This window comes from Panonychus citri, unplaced genomic scaffold (genome assembly GCF_014898815.1).
Source record: "Panonychus citri isolate SS breed McGregor unplaced genomic scaffold, ASM1489881v1 Contig00084, whole genome shotgun sequence".
Taxonomy (NCBI): Eukaryota; Metazoa; Arthropoda; class Arachnida; order Trombidiformes; family Tetranychidae; genus Panonychus; species Panonychus citri.
Window position 1 is genome coordinate 1 of NW_026515489.1, and position 18,995 is coordinate 18,995.

At 31.3% G+C, this 18,995-nt stretch overlaps 4 protein-coding genes and 3 long non-coding RNA genes across 14 annotated transcripts; 2 read left to right on the forward strand and 5 right to left on the reverse strand.

Moving 5' to 3' along the window:
* Positions 1-854: 854 nt before the first annotated feature.
* Positions 855-3,335, reverse strand: LOC128387390 (tyrosine-protein kinase Src42A-like). The gene is made up of 3 exons (XM_053346586.1): positions 2,696-3,335; positions 2,057-2,505; positions 855-1,597 (listed from the first exon to the last, which is right to left on the reverse strand). Exons 1-3 carry the CDS (start codon positions 3,184-3,186, stop codon positions 891-893), a joined length of 1,647 nt encoding a protein of 548 aa, XP_053202561.1. The 5' UTR covers positions 3,187-3,335; the 3' UTR covers positions 855-890.
* A 627-nt stretch (positions 3,336-3,962) lies between these two features.
* On the reverse strand, positions 3,963-6,432 carry LOC128387388 (pre-mRNA-processing factor 17-like). Of its 3 annotated transcripts, none has more exons than XM_053346583.1 (3): positions 6,283-6,432; positions 5,582-6,088; positions 3,963-5,475 (listed from the first exon to the last, which is right to left on the reverse strand). In XM_053346583.1, exons 2-3 carry the CDS (start codon positions 6,074-6,076, stop codon positions 4,180-4,182), a joined length of 1,791 nt encoding a protein of 596 aa, XP_053202558.1. In that variant the 5' UTR covers positions 6,077-6,088; positions 6,283-6,432; the 3' UTR covers positions 3,963-4,179. The 3 variants fall into 3 exon arrangements, with proteins under 3 accessions (XP_053202558.1, XP_053202559.1, XP_053202560.1); XM_053346584.1 differs by having other exon boundaries at positions 5,582-6,108; positions 6,283-6,425; XM_053346585.1 differs by having other exon boundaries at positions 6,278-6,425.
* Positions 6,433-8,275: 1,843 nt separating this feature from the next.
* On the reverse strand, positions 8,276-10,099 carry LOC128387393 (Golgi pH regulator-like). Its single transcript, XM_053346589.1, has 3 exons — positions 9,963-10,099; positions 8,810-9,838; positions 8,276-8,736 (listed from the first exon to the last, which is right to left on the reverse strand). Exons 2-3 carry the CDS (start codon positions 9,701-9,703, stop codon positions 8,284-8,286), a joined length of 1,347 nt encoding a protein of 448 aa, XP_053202564.1. The 5' UTR covers positions 9,704-9,838; positions 9,963-10,099; the 3' UTR covers positions 8,276-8,283.
* Positions 9,748-14,226, forward strand: LOC128387397 (uncharacterized). Of its 6 annotated transcripts, none has more exons than XR_008325026.1 (2): positions 9,748-9,888; positions 10,812-14,226. It is a non-coding gene; the product is annotated as an uncharacterized LOC128387397 (long non-coding RNA). The 6 variants fall into 6 exon arrangements; XR_008325028.1 differs by having other exon boundaries at positions 9,750-9,888; positions 10,882-14,226; XR_008325029.1 differs by lacking the exon at positions 9,748-9,888 and adding an exon at positions 10,186-10,324 and having other exon boundaries at positions 10,985-14,226.
* On the reverse strand, positions 11,140-13,154 carry LOC128387399 (uncharacterized). The gene is made up of 4 exons (XR_008325030.1): positions 12,631-13,154; positions 12,340-12,486; positions 11,313-12,057; positions 11,140-11,230 (listed from the first exon to the last, which is right to left on the reverse strand). It is a non-coding gene; the product is annotated as an uncharacterized LOC128387399 (long non-coding RNA).
* On the reverse strand, positions 14,020-15,635 carry LOC128387400 (uncharacterized). Its single transcript, XR_008325031.1, has 2 exons — positions 15,269-15,635; positions 14,020-15,191 (listed from the first exon to the last, which is right to left on the reverse strand). It is a non-coding gene; the product is annotated as an uncharacterized LOC128387400 (long non-coding RNA).
* An 84-nt stretch (positions 15,636-15,719) lies between these two features.
* LOC128387387 (uncharacterized) lies at positions 15,720-18,995 on the forward strand. Its single transcript, XM_053346582.1, has 3 exons — positions 15,720-16,295; positions 16,702-17,366; positions 17,563-18,995. Exons 1-3 carry the CDS (start codon positions 15,862-15,864, stop codon positions 18,714-18,716), a joined length of 2,253 nt encoding a protein of 750 aa, XP_053202557.1. The 5' UTR covers positions 15,720-15,861; the 3' UTR covers positions 18,717-18,995.

Sequence of the window (18,995 nt, forward strand, 5' to 3'; positions counted from 1 at the left end):
ATTGCAATTGATAGAAATACAGAGTGAGCATTTCACTTCAATGAAGATAATGAAGAATTGACATAATGATAAAAGATAAAGATACACTAAAGAAGAGAAATGGTGATTGATGAATGTTCAGTCGACATAGATAACGGTGTAATTACAAAATCGAATTCGAAATTTATCATGAACACTAATATTCTATTAAAGAAAAAAAAGCAGAAATTTTTGATGGCACTTTTCGCACACTTAAGAGAGAAAGAGAATTGAAAAAAAGAAGATAGCAAGAGAAAAGAGAGAAATATAAGTCAATTCTTGGATCTACAAAAAAGTTTCAACCTGACGTACGAACACAAGGTTTTTGTTATCAATTTTGATGTGTAAAAAAAGAAGTGATAAATTGATAGAAGTAGATTGATACCAAAAAGGTGATGTAAAAGGAAGTCAAAGGAAAAGAACGTTTTTTTGATACCAAGAGTTTGAGTGCCTTTTGTTGTTATGTGAGTGATATAAGACAAATTGGTAAAGATCTACAGGGTAAATAGAAGAGGGAAAAGGAGAGATCAAGAAAACCTTTCAAGAAGATTAGAAATACGATTGTTTGTTTAGTGTTGACATCGGTAGTTCTTGATTGAAGAAGTAGTTTGGAGTAACAAATGGCTGAGAATATGGTTAATTAATTGCTCGTCCATATGAAGAAAATTGCATTTCTTTTTTTCTCTCTCTCTTTCTTGGTTTTTCTTTTTTTTTCTTTACTTCACTAACATCGTAAATCAGGAGAGTTAAAGAAAAAAAAGAAGAGAAGATTTTTGAATTGAAGTTAAATCGATGATGATGAAGAAAAAGAGTTGAAAATTGTGTCAAATTGTATAAATATGTTTAAATTGTTGTTAATTATGTTACACATCCTAGTGGACACCGGAAGCTTCCTTATAATCGGATCCATCCAGTGTAAAGAAATCTTCAAGTTTCCATTGCAATGTTTCAAATGTTGGTCTTTTCATTGGATCTTTATGCCAACACTCTAACATTATCTCATAAAGTGCCTGCGGGCATCCTTGTGGACAAGGCATTCGGTAACCATGTTCAACTTGGTGTAATACCTCAGCATTGGTCATACCTGGATAAGGTAAACGACCATATGTAACAATTTCGGTTAATAAAATACCGAAAGACCAGACATCCGATTTTATGCTGAATTTACTAAAATTAGCGGCTTCTGGTGCTGTCCATTTGATTGGGAAACGAGCACCAGCACGAGCTTCGTATTCATCTTCTTTAATTAACCGAGCCAAACCAAAATCAGCAATTTTAACAACATTTTTCTCACCAACAAGAATATTTCGAGCAGCTAAATCTCTATGTATATAATTTTGTGACTCAAGGTAGGCCATTCCAGAGGCGATATGAGCTGACATGTCAATAAGTTGGGGGAGTTTAAGACTACGTCCTTTTCCTTGAAGATACTCTAAAAGGCTTCCGTTTTTCATCAATTCGGTAATGATGTAAATTGGTTCTTCTAAAGTACAAACAGCGTAAAGTTGTACCAATTTAGGATGTCTAAGTTTCTTCATGATCTGAGCCTCAGCTAAGAAATCTTTTGGATCCATAGTTCCTGGAATAAGAGAGAGAGAAAAAAAATTAATAAATCAATTGAAGTTTTGTTTGGTTTTTTTTTGTTTACGATTATCTTTCAGCTACGATTGAAACGTTTAAACCTAATTAAGGAAACAATAACTGAGTCATTTTCGCCTTTTTAAAAGTGATGGATCGATAAAATCGAGTAAAAAAAGGCTGAAGGAAGAATTGAAGGTAAAGATATTATTTGCTGTCTATAAATGATGAAGGTTAATTTCTATTCGTATACAAAAATATGATCATTTTTGGCGACTTTCTAACGATACAATTTCACTGATCAAAAACAATCTGTGTGATGCCTGAGTAGGGAAAGAATTTGCTTTTTTCGCTCCTTTCAATGTAAATATGAGAGAGAAAGAGAAATTGATAACCATCTCAGTTTTGACTTCCTTCCAGAAGTATGGAAATAATAATTAATCAATTCTGTTAAACTAACCTGTCTTTAGAGTTTTAATTGCTACTGGTGTGGTGTTATTCCAAAGACCTTCCCAAACTTCACCAAATTGTCCTTGGCCAAGTTTACGGGTAAATTTGAGAGAGGTTCGATCAATTTCCCATTGATCTCTATGTGACAAACCACTGGTAGTTGGTTTTTCAATTTGAATACAGGGTTTCCTTAAGTTTACACATAAACCATCAGCGTCTTTGTTGTAATGTTCAACAAGTTCTTGTAAGGTTTTAAATGGTATTCGACGGGCAATGAAAAATCCACCTTCGTCTAGATTTCTGATTCGGTAGTGTTTTACTGTATCACCATCACGAACTGACAAGGAGAAATCATTACGACGGCTTTCACTGTCCCGAATAAGGAATGATCCGTGCTCATTTTCTGGCATCAAAAGTTTCTTTTCAGCTTCAGCTCGCTTGATTTTTCCAAAATACCATCTTTTATATATTAAATGATGAAGTGAAGATTGTGTGAAAGAAGAGAGAGAGAGAGAAGAGGAGGAGGAGGAAGATAAAGAGAGTAAGGTGAGAAAAAAAAGAAGATACACCAAAAAAGAAAAAGAAACAATTAGAACATAATGAAAGATGGGTTAACTTAGATTATTATTATTCTTATATTGAAACTTACGGTTCTGCTTCAATAGAAGACAGTTTGGCAACATAATTGGAGGGTATATATCCCTCTAATTTGGTTGATTTTGATTTAGCATACCACCAATCACCTTGAGTATCATTAACCACGATTAAATGTTCACCTTTCTTAAAACTTAAATCTTCCTCAGTCCGAGCATCATAATCATAAAGGGCAACAAACACTTTACTATTGTTAAGAAGGTGATCCTCTGGTCCATGTAAACTATCATCATTTAGAACCGGTACAACAGGCAGATTAGATGAACCACTGGCACCAACAACTCCAGAAGGATTAAGTTGTCCACCATTTCTTAAATTAGACACATGAACATGAGAAGAATCCAAATTACTTTGTATGGGTGCACTGATTAATTCATGGTGTTGTTGGGTGAGGCCTGGTGATCGACTGGTCAAATTGTCACCGGAGGGTTGATTACTTGTATCCTCTGTACGACGTTTAGACTTACAACAGAAGCAGCCCATCATTGATAACAGAGGAAGTAGAATCAAAACACCATTTAAATTCCAGACAAAAAGAATAGAAAAAAAAATCAAAATAACAAACAATTTAAAACATTTTATTATTAAATCAGAAAAAATCAAAAACAACAAATGAATAAAAAGAAGTGAAAAAGAAAGAGATAAAGAAAGGAAAAATCAATTCCAAGACCAAACCTTATTTTCTTTCTTTGTGTCGCCATCTCTCGGTGTTAACCTTAAATTCTCTCAAAGCATGTAGATAATTTTGAAAGAAAATAAAATTAAATCTTCTTAATTTTAATCCATTAAGAATCTTAATTTTTATCGCAATTTCTTAATAATCTTGGTGTTTAAATTAATTTGGATTATAATTTAGACGTTAGAATGGAACATTGTCTTCACAATTGGTTTTCTTTTTCATTTTCTGTGTCTTTCCTTTGGTTTTATTTCTTTGTTTCCATTGATTAGTGAGTTTTGTTTATTTTTTTGTTCGTCATCTTTAATTGTTATTTATTCAATCTAAATGAATTTAATATTTTATATTGGGTCTGTCAACTTTGCTCTTAATTCATGAAGTTCATGGAGTAGTGAGACGGATAAAAGATTCAATTCTTTTTGTTGATTAGATGATGGGAAATTAAATTACATTGATGATTCTTTATCACAATTGATCAAGATCAAGGGTAAACTAATTGGTTTCTCTCTCTCTTTCTTTGATTGTCTCGCTGTTTAATAGTCTTGATTAGGATGCCGATGGGTGTAAATTAGGGAAGAGGAAGTGATATGTTTTCTAGATGTTACACATGGAAAATAGTTTATTTTTTACAAACATGATGAAAAGATGAAGTGAATCAAAGAGAAAGTGAAAATGGCGATGAAAATAAGCTTTTGGGTATATTGATATAATTCCAACAATTTAGTCATATAAAATGGAGATAAATTGTTGGCTTTCAACAATAACAGAAGCTTAATTTAGATGTTATTTTAATCAACTCAATTCTAATCCCAAAGATGAATTCTATTGTCCCAACCAGCAGTTAAAACTTTACTCGTCTCGTGTGGATGCCAAAGTACATTGATACAAACATTTTCGTGGGCTTGAAGTTTAGTTAACAATTTGGTTGTTTTCCAATCCCAAATGAATAATTTACCATCGGCATCACCGCTAATTAAATATGACATGTCAGGTGAGAAATCAGGTGTACAAGCATAACCAGCAACCATATGACCGGTGAAAACTTTTTTCGAGTTTAATTTAAAACTATTTAGACAAGCGAAACCTTGAATCTTATTGTCCATCGATTGACAGGCCAACCATTTACCGTTAGGTGAAGGTGAAATCGCTGGCATTGAATGTAAACCAGGATCAGCGATGTATTTAATATCAACCGGAATGTCCCATTCCCAAACTCGAAGACTTTTATCATCGGAAGAGGAAACAAATCGTCGGTTATTGTCAACAAAATTGATCGTATTTATAGCGCCCAAGTGACGATCATATTCTTGAATAATTTGACCTGATCTTGTGTCCCAACAAAGGATCTTCTTATCAGCCATACCAGAAAGGAAAAGATGATTTTTATCATCGTCAGGATTAAATTTGACACAAAAGGGAACCTTTCGATTGGGAAATCTTTTAACACATTGTCCAGTTTCTGTGTCCCATAATTTTAAACCGCGATCATAACCCGCTGAGATAAAATGATCACCTCGACGATTGAAACAAACATCTCGAACAGCCTGTTTATGTCCAGAATAGGTTAAAATACATCTTCTATCACGATAGACTTCCCATAATTTAATTTTCGCATCCATCCCAGTGGACAGGAAAAGATGAGCTGATCTAGGAAACCAACGAATAGCAGTTAAACCCTTTGTATGACCAGTGTAAGTATGAATTATCCTCTTGGGAAGGAAACATTTACGAGGTACATTGTCACCTCTTAGATTAACATCTAAATCTTGGGGTGGATGAAGGAAAGATCTTCCTTGATAATCATATGGATCTGGAATGTGAATTGTACTTTTCTCATCAATTTCTTTCTCTTCACGATTAACTGTAAACTTTTTCTTTTTTGACATAAATTCTTCAATCTCTTTCTGCTCTTCTTCACTTGGTCGAGAAACAGTAACTTCTCCTTCATATGGAGCCCAAGGTCCTAAATAATTATCTATGTCCATAGGGTCATCGTTTTTTAATCGTTTCTTCCGGCTAGTTGAATCTTTTGATTGATAAGCTTTTACCTCAGGGTCATCGGAAACACTGGCCACTGGTAAACCCAATTGAGCAGATGCCTGGAAAATGAAGTGATAAGAAGAGTAAAAGAATTGCAAACAGTTAGATAAATTCTCATAGGAATGATAATCTTGTTGGTAGAAAATATTTTCTCAATCAACTTACAGCTCCTTTGACAACTTTATCTTTTAATGTTGCATTATCAGAGGGATCATAAGCTATTCCATGGAAATGAAAGGTTCGTCTTTGTGTCTCAAAGTGATAATCATTTACCGCTGTCACCTCAACTTGTCCGGTTAGAAAGTTTTTCCGAGGAAGAGAGGAAGATGGTCGTGAGGGATGTGAAGATGGTCCAATATTGGGAGCATAAAGATCATCATATTTAGCATTATATGCAATCTTTTTAGTTGAATCAAGATCAATAGCAGGTTGAAATTCAGTTTTTTGTCGGAAATCTTTAACATGAGACTCATCCACTTGTGGGCAAGTATTTATTTGACTTAATTTACCTTTAATATCAACAGATATTGATGGTACAGGTAATTCAATATCTTTCTTGTCACTAGTTGAAGGTTTAATTGGAACCTTGGTACCAACAGGAGTTTCCCCTTCTTCTTCATCTGATGAACCTCCACCATAACTTTGAATTAGATTAATCATGATGATGAAACTCTAAATGAAAGAAACAAAATCTTAATAAAAAATTCCACTGTCAAAATAAAATTAAAACCAATCAATTCAAACATTAAACTCAAATTAATTTACGAAAACCAGAAAACAAAACCACAACAATCAGTTGTTATTAAGAAAAAAACATTTTCCTTTCTTCAAAAGATCAACCGAGAAAATCATCAATCTTACCTTACCTTAAATCAAATCACTCGAATGGAAAACAATTGTACACTTAGATATTATCTTAACAAATCAATTTTTAACCCAATTAACTTAATTATTCTAAAACCAAATTAAAAGAAAATTAATTAAGAAAACAAATTAATTGAAGAAAATTTTTTCTCTAAAAGTAAACAAAAACCCGGTTACTATTGTGTCTCCATCTCGGTGGAGAAAAATAAACTACGCTAGAATTTAAATTCGATTTTTAGAATTTTCGACAAAAAGAACTTTTTTTTATTCTCTTTTAATCTTTAGATTGAAGATCTTTCATTTTATCTCAAGTTTAATCTTTTTTTGATCAGTTTTTTTTTCTTTCTAATTGTTACAATTTATTTTTGTGATTTTCTAACAGTTTTATCTGTGCCATCTTATTGTTTCTCTTGGTGTTTTATTTGTCTTTCAGTTAGCAAGATGATTGATACTGGTGAGGTAAATAAATATGATTGCGTAAAAAGTGAATTGATTGAAAAGATAAATAGCCAAAAGCTAATGGAAAATGAAATCACTGTTTGTGAAAATGCAATTAATGATTTAAAGTGTAAAATTGCGGATCTTGATTACAACATTGCTGTTAAACATAATGAACTAAACGATCGACTCAATTGTTTAGAGCAATCTAAAATGATCAACTGTTATGGTCAATATGTTCAAGATGTTACTAAACGTTGGATTGGCCATTTAAAAGAATCTTTTGGTAATCATAATGATTATTTGGAACATTTGGCTCTTGGTAAAGATGAGTTATCCAATTTGGCTGAACAATTCATTGAAATCAAAAACGAGATATTAATGAATAAAAATTTGAAACCTGGTTGGAGTCGGGACTCTGTTAAAAGATATGCTGAAAATTTGATCACCAGCGTTGAAAATGACGCTAAAAATGATTTACGTTTTGAGCGTGATGAATTGGTTATACTTCAGAGGCGAATTGAATCAGAAGCTGAACTTTTGAAATATTGTGTCAACGAAAAGCAATTGGAACCACCAGTTTTCGAGAATATAAAAGTGACTCTGCTCGAGAAACTCAATCTTGATGATTATGGACGTAAAGCTATCAAGAGACACTTTGTTGGAACTAACGATGAGCACAAAAAACGCGCAAGAAAAGGTGAATATGTTAGCGTTGATTTTCAGAAGGCTGTACCAACTAATAGCTATCGACATCAGCAACAACAATATCCATCACAGCCAAAACCACAATCACAAGAAATTTGTCCCACCAACACTTCACAAACCTTTGGTTACAATGAAAAGACCGATGAACAACCAGTTAAAGCTTCAGCACATCGACTTAACCTTGGAGAAAGTCAGGAACGAAATGAAGAACCGTCAACCTCTCAACCAATTCGGAATCACGTAAAATTTGAAGAGCCTCCTCGTGTAAATCAGTATATGAACAGCCGTTCATTCAACGATTCATTTGAACAGCAAGATATGGATTCTCGCAAACGTAAAAATCAAAATGAGTTACCATCACCATTGGATAAAGTTGTTGATCTAATTGAAGACTCTCCAGACTATGTAATAGATGAAGACAACACCAATGAAGCGAAGAGAGCTAAATATGACTCAGACAAGGAACTTGATCTAGAATTTGGTAGTAATTACTGTGAGCCAGATTTCTTGCAATACCCACCAAATACTCAAGGAGATACACAGGCAAGTGATTGCTTATTCTCTTTTACCCAAGATTTTAATTTGGACTTTTTTGGAACAACCAAAAATGATGTCACAGAGAAAGAGCCAAGCATCAAGGGTGTACTTCATTAATCCAGTGGAAAATAGCAGAGGAAACGTCAAAACTTCGTCAACACTTCTGATGAGTATCACTTTTTTCTTTTCATTCCTGATTTCATCATTCCTTCTATTACTATTATACCCGAAATAGTTCTAATACATTTCATTCGATTATCAATATCAATGTTAAAATTTCAATCAAATCAAAAATAAAAGCCAGAGCAAATATACGATGGTTAAAGCTCTTTATTGCTACTTTGTTTATGAGCCAGATAGAGAAAGCCAATACTGGAAAGAGCACTGACCAAAAATATTACATCAAACCATCGGTGATAAAAGTTAAATTGTAAATCTCCTAAAACTTGAGTAACAATTGTCCGATATTCAAGAGGCATATTCATCCTCATGAGAACGACACTTGATACGAAATACATTGCCATTATCTCCGCAAGAGCTAAGACAATTATATTTGACGATTTAGGACTTGATATGGCGTAAAAAAATTTAGTTAAAGCAATTAAAAGACCTCGAATAGAGGAAATAACAATTATCCCAACAAGAAGAAAGGAAACATGTTGTGACCAAAATTTAACATCAATTTCCAATCCAATCCAATTAACAGCAATTTGAATACCCCGAGTGACAGGATCGACTCGACCAACACGATTAAACACAATATTAATTGTAGACTAGAGGAGGGGGAAAAAAAGTAAACAAACAATTAGATTGATTAACTAAAAACAAATACGAGAATTTACTTACTATAAATATTTTCCATATACAGTAGAGAGAGAAAAAATAACCAATAAAGTGAAAATATTTTCCTTTAAAAGTCTTTGACCATTCCATTCGTGTTTGCATCGCTTTCATATCAACCAATTCTAAAAATAATTGTCTTGCCAATTCTTCTAAAGTTCGACAATCAGATCTTAATTGTGATACACTTTCAGAACCTGAAGATGAAAAGGTTTGAATGACACTTGTCCAAAGAGAAGTTGTTGATGGTGATCGACTGTCTTTCTCAATTAAAATGATCCTTTTCTTTTTCATCACAATTAGATCATATGTTCGGATTAACTTTTTCTCTAATGAGGTAACATCAGCCGAAGTAACAACTCTCATAAAATAAGTCATCGAGGTATAAGGATAATTGACAGCACCAAATCCCGAAAGTAAAGCCATAAGAGTAACACCAATTACACCAACTCGACTGATTCCTTGTTCAATTGAGAAAATACCATGTTTAGGACTTAGAATGGGAAAAGGATCACCAATCTTCCAGAATAGGAAGATAAATATACACCAGATGAGGAAAGTCATCGGTTTGATGTATCTTTTGGCGATGAAAGTTACATTGCATAGAATACAGTAACTTATATATAAAGGTAGAATCAAAATGATGATAAATAACATGATGTATAAAATTAATTTCCAATAGAAAAATCTTGTACTTGGATCAAGGATTCCAATTATCTCAAAGATAATCAGTTCAAACATTGAACATGACAATGAGAATGTAATAGAAAATATAAGCTGGACAAATGAATGATGAACTTCATAATCACGGAACAATTGTTTCACAAAGAATATCCATCCACCGGCAAAGAAAAGTACCTGAGATAATATCACAACGAAAATATCACCAAATAAACTCATCTTTGACTCTCCTTCTCTAGAAAACCAAATCACCTAATAGTTTGTTATTTTCTCTCCTTTTCAGACAATTTACCATATTAACAAATTATCACTGTTAACATTTAACACGTTTTCCCATGATGGTTAATTACAAATCTAAATGCAAATTAAGACAGAGAAAAAAAAACAAACCCATTAGATAAAAGGTAAGGAAAAAAACGTTGCATAGGTTAACACATACACAGACTAAACTTTGCAGAGAAAAACATTAATTACTTACCCTAATTAAATTGACAGTTGAAGTTAATTGTTGACCTTAGTTGGGGTAAAATAAGTGAACCTTAAATTACATAATAAAATTGGTTTGGGTTAATTAAAAAGGAAAAAGAAATCAATCTAATTGAGAAGAGAAAAATTTAGAATAGAAAAAACACATGATGGAAGACAGAGAAGAAAAGAAAGAGGAAAAGAAGAAAAAACGTAGACAGAGAAAAAGAAAGAAAAAAAAATTGAGCTTCTTTTTATTTGTTTTCTCTTGTTGATGGATTGAAATTAATTCTTCATGTTAATTGTGATTAACTTGATTTCTTTTTTCTTTTTTATTCTTTATTGTTTGGAACAATTAAACGAATCATATTTAAGGTAAGTTTTCATTTTTTCTCTTCTTTCTTATTATGATTTCTATTTGTTTATTTCTTTAATACGATTGTGACTTTTTTCTTGTTTCTTTTTCTCTGAAATCAATTGTGACGATTAGTTAATTGTTCTATTTTTAACTTACTGTGATTAAGGAGAATTAGAATTAGAATGTTGAATTTACCGATTAGATTATTTCTGTGAATTTACGATGTTGATTTGTTTGTTATTCTTTGTTAGGCCTAAGGGTTATTGGTTTGATTTTCTATTCTTTTTCATTTCATTTCCTCTTCAGTTTTATTAACATTAATTATCTAATATTTTGTTTACTCTCTTTCACCTTCTATTTATCCTAATTAAGATGATTATAGGAATTTATTTTATAATCAATTCTTAAATCAATTTAATTTTTCTTCTTCCTCTTTTTACTTTATTCTCTCTTCCTTGTTGTTATCCTTCCTGTTTGTCTTTAGTATTCATGATGATAGAAAAGTGTCCCAATGACCATGACCAATTTTTTTCTTTTCCAATATTTTCCATGATTTTTGTTAATCACGATTAAGTGGAAACGTTTAGCGAAGTTACTGTTAAACGACTGCTAATGATTTACGCCTCGATACAATCTAATTAACCTTCAACTGAATCAAATTTAATTCTCCTTGAAAGAATTAGAATCATCAGAGGATCAATGTTTTCCTTCAATGGCGATCATTTCCCGAAAAGAGAATCTGTCTCATCATGTATAAGTGAAATTCAACAATAATTTACATGATATTTGGAGAATTCAAATTGTGAAAAATAATTACAAAATCAATGGTGTATTTAAATAAGCAAAATGGTGTTTATTTGCAATTTACTTCATTACATCTCGTTTGATTGGTTATCAACTTCAGGAAAATGAGCTGATTTCATCTAAAAGGAAACAAGAAGAATGAAAAGAAAAGGTAAACAAATTAAGAATCTCATGTTTAAATTGTTCAGAAAATTTACTTACTTTAATTATTATTTGAATCCATAGTCTTCTTTGGCTGTTGAGTTTATGGCTTTAATTGTCAACGAGTAATTAGCTATTTGAAGAGATTCGACTATTTGAATTGTTGATCATTTTGTACAAACCAATATACATAAATGTTAACATGAAATCAAGAAAGATGAGGAACATGTTGCGTTGAAAGAAATCAAGAATCATACCAAAGTGGATCATCGTCGATTCTTGTAAATTAGAATCACTTCCGATTATGAACAAAAACAAAACAAAAGTAATAACACAAATTTGATGACACTTAGAAATTTGGAATAACAATGGGAGAATGATTAATGTCAGTAATTAATCTTGAAGCGAAGAAAGAAACAAAGAAGTGAGAAAAAATTCCAAAAAGCTTCAGAGAAAATGGAATTCATATTAAAGATGAAATAATACACAGAATATAAGAAAAAGGAGCCAAATCGAGTCAATGGAGAACAATTTAGTTTACTGAATGAAGAAAACGATGAAATGAAACGATTGAGTTGAAGGAACCAACGGTAAAAGTGGATCACTGAAAATGTAAGGAACTGTAATCACTTTTTGATAAGTTGGATAATCTCAAGTGAGTTAAGGTGAGTTAAAGATAATCTCTCGAGGACATCGTTAAGGTTGAATCTGATTTTCCAATTCTTACTATCAGAGAATCGTTTACCTCCATGATGTAATTTGGTTAATTGAGATTTTCTTATACTTAATGAACCCACAAAAAAATCTGTAAGAGAAATAAAATAAAAAACTATTAACAAGGATACAAAATATTTCCTATTACAATCATAACATTATCAACGTTTCAATGGATGGTTATTTGATTTCTCAAATATTATCATGTAAATGTCTTGAGGCAACAAATTATCAAATTTTTTCTTCTGTAAAGATAAAAATAAATTCAACTAATCACCTGAAAATTTCACATTCAATGTCACTTTCTCTTAAAATGAAAAATTTGCAAGTCTCATAAACGATAATCATTAAAATCTCTTCCGAGTTTTCTTACCTTGATCTCATTAGGAAATTGATTTGATTAGGAGATTTCAATTGTTCCATTGGAGCAAAAGAGATGGAATCAAAAAGATCAACCAGATAGAAGATAAATCAAATTGAATTAGTTTCATTCTCAATTGTAAACATAAAAGTTTCGTTTCTGTGGGAATATAGAGTAAGTATTGACGATAATTCAGGCCAAAGAATAATAAACAAATCGAGAGAGAGACACGAATATATTTGAATATTTCATGGTTCCATTAATAAATGTATCTAAATATTTAGGAGAAAAATTTTTACTTACTTGATTATCCAAGAAAATAATTCATTTCCATTGAATAAATAGATGAAAGTTAATCACCCAAAACAGTTTCCATGTCACATAGCGACAAAGTCACTCGATTCCAAGTGAATAGAAACAAACATGATGAGAGAGTAAAGGAAAGAAAATGATGAGAATTGAGAAAGTAAAAACATTTCTAAGATTATCCATTAAACACTAATAAAAACAACAATTAAACCCAAATGTTTACACTAAATAAAAATCGGAAATGAACATGGAACCATTTTCATTGCAATTGGAATCACTGAATTGATTAGACTTCATTTTTTTCACTGACAAAATTTTTACAGAGGAAAATTGAACTCACCCAATTACAAATGAGACTTTCTCATTACGAGATTTATTTATAAATCGAGTCTATTTTTAACTCTATTTCATGGTAAACACTGAGAAAAGAACAAATTTCATAGACAAAATTAAAGAAGAGAAATATTTTCTTGCCAAGAAATGAAAAGAGAAACTAAAACCAAGATGGCGAAGTGAAGAAAAAGAGAAGAGAACAAAAAATGAAGATAGAAAAGAACAAAATGTTTTCTCTTTTCTCTGTTCACTTTGTCTCTTGTTCTTCATTGTCACAGTTCAACATTCAAATTAATTCTTTCAATTAAATTTAAATTTTTCTTCTTTTTAAATTAACTAATCAATTTTTCTTCTTCATCTCAATTAATCTGATTGATCCGAGTGTTTCTTTTTTCTGAATCTATTACAAGATTATATGGATTAAACTACTTGTTGAATGTTCTTCTTCTTGTAATTAATTACATTTTTTGTTCTGTTTGTTGGTCATGTTGATTGTTCTTTATTGTTAATTGTGTTATTTGATTTAATCACAATCATGGATTGTTATACTTGTATTAAGTGGTCAGTTGTTTCTCTCCTAATTTCCAGTTCAATTGTTTATTTAATCGCTTATGGATTAGCTGTTCCGTTGGTTGAAACTCATCTTATTGAGTTTCATATGTTTTACCTGTTAACCCTTTTTACTAATTTTTTTGGTATTTATGGTACAATTAAGGAAAGATATTGTTACCTTTTCTGTGTAATCTTTAATCTAATCTCTTTATTCATCATGTCAATCCTTGTAAATCTACTTAATCTTGGTTTGTCCATTTTCTATTGCCTTGTTATATCTGATGTGATACTTTTTGCTATTTGTGTTAAAAACTGTAATGAACCGGACTATTGATTAACCAAATCATTAATATTAATCATTCTTCATCTTTATCACAATAATCATGATCATCAACTTGAAACAATCAGTTAACTGTATTAATCATCATTGGTTTGCTTAATCCTGAATGATTTCTTAATCCAAATAAGAAAAAAAAATGAAAAGACGAAACAATCAACTCCATTGAAAAGTGAATCGTTTATTGTTTTAACATGAGGGACAAACAATTGCTCTCATTGTTATTATCGGTGTTAATTGTAATTAATTTCTTTCATTTAAAAGAAAACCACAATTATGATTCCACATAAAAATATGTATGGATTTGTATGTGCATGGAAAAACAAAGTGTGTATTTACCCATTGAATTAAAAGATTGTTAAAATTAACCAACCAATTGATTAATTGTTTTTTCTTCTTCATGTTTTCAATCCGTGAACAGTAAATTCTCAAGTTTCAAGTAAATCCAATGATTAACAATTAGAGGATAACTCAATTATTCAAAGATAAAGGAATCAAATTGAAAAGATTTAAAAAGAATTAACAAAATTTCAAGTTTAAAGATGAGAAATATAATCGTTGGTTCCCTGAATTCCTCGGGTCAAGTAACAATTTGAATTGTAATCAGTAAGATGATTAAGATGAACACTTTTTTCAATCATCAGTTGGCGGCTTCCATTATTCTGATTCCACAATTAGCAGCAAAAGTTAATGACATTTTCTTTAAGGCGTTTGCAGAATCACATATCAACCAACTTTATCCGAAACAAACTAATTGTACTCGAAATGATGATTGTCCAATAAATCAGCTAATCCATGATTATGGTTATAATTTAATCTTACCGAGGTTCAGCTTTGGTGTATATTGAATTTGATAAGATATAATTTACTCTGTGTAGTGATTTCCATTTGCGAATTATTCAAAAATAGATTTTGTATTGATTTTGATTTTGATTGTTCAAAATTGAATCACCAACAATTGAAACTACCAATTGATATGAACACACTTCCAATTTAATTGAGTGACGAGGAGATGATAACAAATACATGTAATCAACTTAATCGTTTACCAATTGACCGCTGTCCTGGTTTAACTTTTTTTTCAGATATTGAAATTACTAATTTCAAATTAGTAGGAAAAAATTTTTCATGTTGATTGTCCAAACTGATTGTTGTGAAAATGACCATCCAACCGAGCACCAAATGAGCAAGGAAATGAAAGTAGTACATGCATACTGATTTAATTAGAATGGTGGGAATTATATCGGCGGGTTGATTCGTAGATTCAAAACTCGAATCATGAAATTCAAGTTACAGGGGAGAAATTGATTCGATTGAAGAGTAAAATGTTTACCTGTTGCAAAACGAAATGAAAAGAAAAGGGAAAGATCAATACATTGAAACAAAATCTAATTGAATAAAATCTCTCACACATTATACAAATTGAGAAAAGAATAGAAAAAGAAGATTGGACGAAAATTAAGAAGAAAACAGGTTAATTAAACCGATCATTTGAAATGATGGTGATTATGATGATGGTAAGTTAATGAGAAGGAAAATAATTCAGTTGTTATCGGAATCTCCAGAAAAAGACTTGACTGGGCAAAAGGTACAGTAGCAGATTAAAAGAGGGATGGAATCACGGACCATTGATGAAGCCTGAAGGAACAATTGAAGTTGATTTGGTGAGATTTGGAATGAAAGTTGATGATGATGATGAAGATAATAAAAGATGAAGGTGGATCCATATTATAGATGAAAAGAGATGAAGAGAGAGAGAGAGAGACAAGAAAAAAGAGTTGAAATGATTTAATTTAAAATTCTCAAACGATCATTTGAAATGGCAACAATTCCATCATTTAAGTTGATTAACAGTTAAAAGAAGAAACAAAATTAACCAGTAACAGTGAAAGAAAACAATTTAAACTAAATTAAGAAAAAGTGAACAACTTGGTTAATCCAAATTAATTTTTCCACAAAAAGAAAATTTTTTTTTCTATTCTAATTTTTGTTCTCGGTTACCAATGGTTACGCTTAAGACAAAGACTCAAAGTAAAAGCTCTGAGGTTGTTTTGGTCAAGAGTTCACCTTTAATTGGAGCAGCGACAACAATTCCATCTACAATTAACAATTCGTCGTTGATTAAATCACCAATCAGCTCTTCATCATCTTCTACAACCACAACTACCACCACATTAACCTCAGTTAATTGTTCTAGTGTTAAAAGTAAATCAATCTGTTCACCAATCGGTGGTACACCGGTCAATCCAATTAACGTTAAAAGGACTAATTGTGTTTCTTCATCTTCCGAGTTAATTAAATCGCCTAATCAATTTTGTGCCATCTTGGATGATTTTGTTTCCAAATTCTCTACTGATTCAGGGCAGAAATTAACATGTCTTAATTTGTCATTTTGCTCTCTCAAATCAATTCCTAATCAAATAACTAAATTCAAATGGTAATTACAATTGTTTTCTTCTCATTTTTTGCTTCTCTACTTTTCCATTTTTAATAATCGCAGGTAATAGTTGAAGTTTTGATCTGATTAAATTATGTTTATTCAGAGAAATTCAGCCATTTTGAATTGTTAGAGATGTTTTATTTATCAATCATAATTAAGTCTCTTTCCATTAACTGTCATTTCTCAATTTTGATTAGCTTGACTACTTTGATTAAAAGTGATGCTTCAAAACGGAAACATTTCAATTCTGTTTAATTTTTAACTGTCATTCAAATCGATTGATTAGTCAAGCAATAATGTGGAGTAAAACCTTGATTAACTAATTGAATTATGAGAGAAAAAAAGTGTTGCTAATTAACTAATCAAGTTATTATTTTTTTCTTCTTCTTTTTTCAATCAACAGTTTAAAAAATCTTAATTTAAGCTGCAACGAATTGACATCGATCACATTTCCATCTTCAAATGATACAATTGAATCTTTGGCCTTATCGTTTAATCAAATAGCCATAAACGAATCCACATTACAGTTAATTGCTTCCACTTTCACCCACTTGGTTAAACTTAATCTTTCTTACAATTCTATTGGTGATTCAAATGATTTACGATTACGAATTGATTTCTCTTCGTTTAAATTTCTTCGAGAGCTCAATGTATCTGGAATCTATTGGCGTAACTTGAGAGGGATTAAGGGTAATTCGATCATTGAACGTTTTTATCTTCACAGTTCTGGATTAATGGGATTACCATCTTTCGTTGGTTTTGATTTATGTGTTTCTCTTGATTTATCCAATAATGAGATTAACTTTGACCGTCGAACCATTCAAAGGATAGTTCGTTATCTTCCTTCACTCAGATACTTGGATATCTCTGGTAATTTAGATAATTATTATCCTGATTTTCGGTGGACTGATAAATGGTCAAAAGTTGAAATGGTTAAAACTCGTTGTTCTAACGATATCAACCCTAGTCCAGTAATAATGGCGATGTCGAACAAATTTCTAAGCGATTTAAGTTCCCTTACGGTGGTTGAATTTAATTCACCATCAGGAGATAATCCATTAGATTGTCGTAAGTTAATATTTGTCATCCTTTCCAAAATTAGATTCTTACTTATTGACAAGTCAATGACAATTTGACAACTCAAATGGTGTAATTAATTTTTAATCATTCTGATTTTTAAATCTAAATTTAGTTCCATATTTTTAGATGGCTCTAAGTCTTATAATCTATTTCTATTACTGTCATTTAATGTTTCGTCTTTCAGGTAAAGGTATTTTAATAGGACTGATCACTGGTGATCCAAATGCTGGTCAACTTGCTTCCAATTTGAAACGAATCTTTGAAGCTGAATTAATGTGCCCAGAAACATGGGGATCTTACATGAAGAATACAATATTATCTTGTTACAAATTTCTGGATGAAGAACGTATATTAAGATTGGAGAAGATTAAAAATCAGAAAAAAGTAGAGGAAGAAAATAATGCTAATGGAGAGATCGATGGTAATCCTAATGTTCAGCAAACTGAAGAATCAAAGAAAGATGAAAAATCTACGAAAGAAAGTTCTAATGATTGTCAACAATCAAACAGGAATAGTCGAAAAGAATTGGCTAATATTAACATTATATTATGTCATCTTGTCGCTGAATCGGATAATCTAGTTAAATTACGATTATCTCATTGTGGATCAGATGTTAAGATCCGTCTGGTTAAAGTTTCACCTCCAATGCCAACCAATAATGATAAAGAAAATCGTGATACATCAGCAAATACAACAGCAACACCACCACCATCAACAACACAATCAACATCATCATCATCTACAGCAGTTGTAACATCACCATCATCATCATCACCAGAAAAACAGTCTGACAATTCATCAAATAATCAATTGCTATCAGGGCAAGAAGCCAACAGTTATACAAGTTGTACCCAACGGGAAGTTGATTTGTTTGAAGCACATTCATTTACCATAACTGATCCCATTTGCCAGGAATTAGTCTTAACCAATGACCAGGAAATCGTTTTTCTTGGAATTAACTTTATGCTCAATGAAGATCGTCAGTTGAATAAAATTTTACAAAGTAAAGGATTCACTCTTCATGATAAACTGAAAAGATACACGGAATTGGAATCAAGTGCAAGAAATACAGATGATGTAATTTCTTTTGCAATTCAACTTCCCCCTCGAATCAAAACATCATCCATCGAATCAAAAACCGATGGATCAGCAACATCCGTTTCTTCAAACTCCATGGAATTCACTGAGAAATATAAAAGTTGGGAATGTATCGTGACCCAGAATCAAAATTTCAAATTCAATCAACGATTAATTACCATGCCTTTAACCAAGAATCTGATGGATATTACAAATTGTCCAGAAAAGAAAGACACAACCTCAACAGCGACGAAAACTTAAAAATCAAACTCAATGTAATTAGAAAATTTCATTCAAAAGGATTGATTATGGATGAGCATTGAATTTATTTAAATTAACTTTTGTCAGAGATACAAATACATACATATATATAAAGTAAATGATAACTGTAAACGTTATTTGTAAAATAATGTTACAGTTAACAATGATGAGTGAGTATAATATTGGATAAATTACATTTATGGTGAAAGAAAAAAATGAATTGGAATAAATATTTTCTGATTAGTCGTATCACCAATCAATCAGAAACTACAAAATCAA

Bases quoted from the DNA above. Each gene is read 5' to 3' on its own strand.
- LOC128387390 (XM_053346586.1), bottom strand. From the start codon at position 3,186: ATGATGGGCTGCTTCTGTTGTAAGTCTAAACGTCGTACAGAGGATACA. The intron at 2,506-2,695 runs GTAAGTTTCAAT...AATATATAAAAG, and splicing joins TCTTCTATTGAAGCAGAACC to ATGGTATTTTGGAAAAATCA. The intron at 1,598-2,056 runs GTTAGTTTAACA...CTCTTATTCCAG, and splicing joins AATTAAAACTCTAAAGACAG to GAACTATGGATCCAAAAGAT.
- LOC128387388 (XM_053346583.1), bottom strand. From the start codon at position 6,076: ATGATTAATCTAATTCAAAGTTATGGTGGAGGTTCATCAGATGAAGAA. The intron at 5,476-5,581 runs GTAAGTTGATTG...TTCATTTTCCAG, and splicing joins ATAAAGTTGTCAAAGGAGCT to GCATCTGCTCAATTGGGTTT.
- LOC128387393 (XM_053346589.1), bottom strand. From the start codon at position 9,703: ATGAGTTTATTTGGTGATATTTTCGTTGTGATATTATCTCAGGTACTT. The intron at 8,737-8,809 runs GTAAGTAAATTC...CCCCTCCTCTAG, and splicing joins GTATATGGAAAATATTTATA to TCTACAATTAATATTGTGTT.
- LOC128387387 (XM_053346582.1), top strand. From the start codon at position 15,862: ATGGTTACGCTTAAGACAAAGACTCAAAGTAAAAGCTCTGAGGTTGTT. The intron at 16,296-16,701 runs GTAATTACAATT...TTCAATCAACAG, and splicing joins CAAATAACTAAATTCAAATG to TTTAAAAAATCTTAATTTAA. The intron at 17,367-17,562 runs GTAAGTTAATAT...TTCGTCTTTCAG, and splicing joins AGATAATCCATTAGATTGTC to GTAAAGGTATTTTAATAGGA.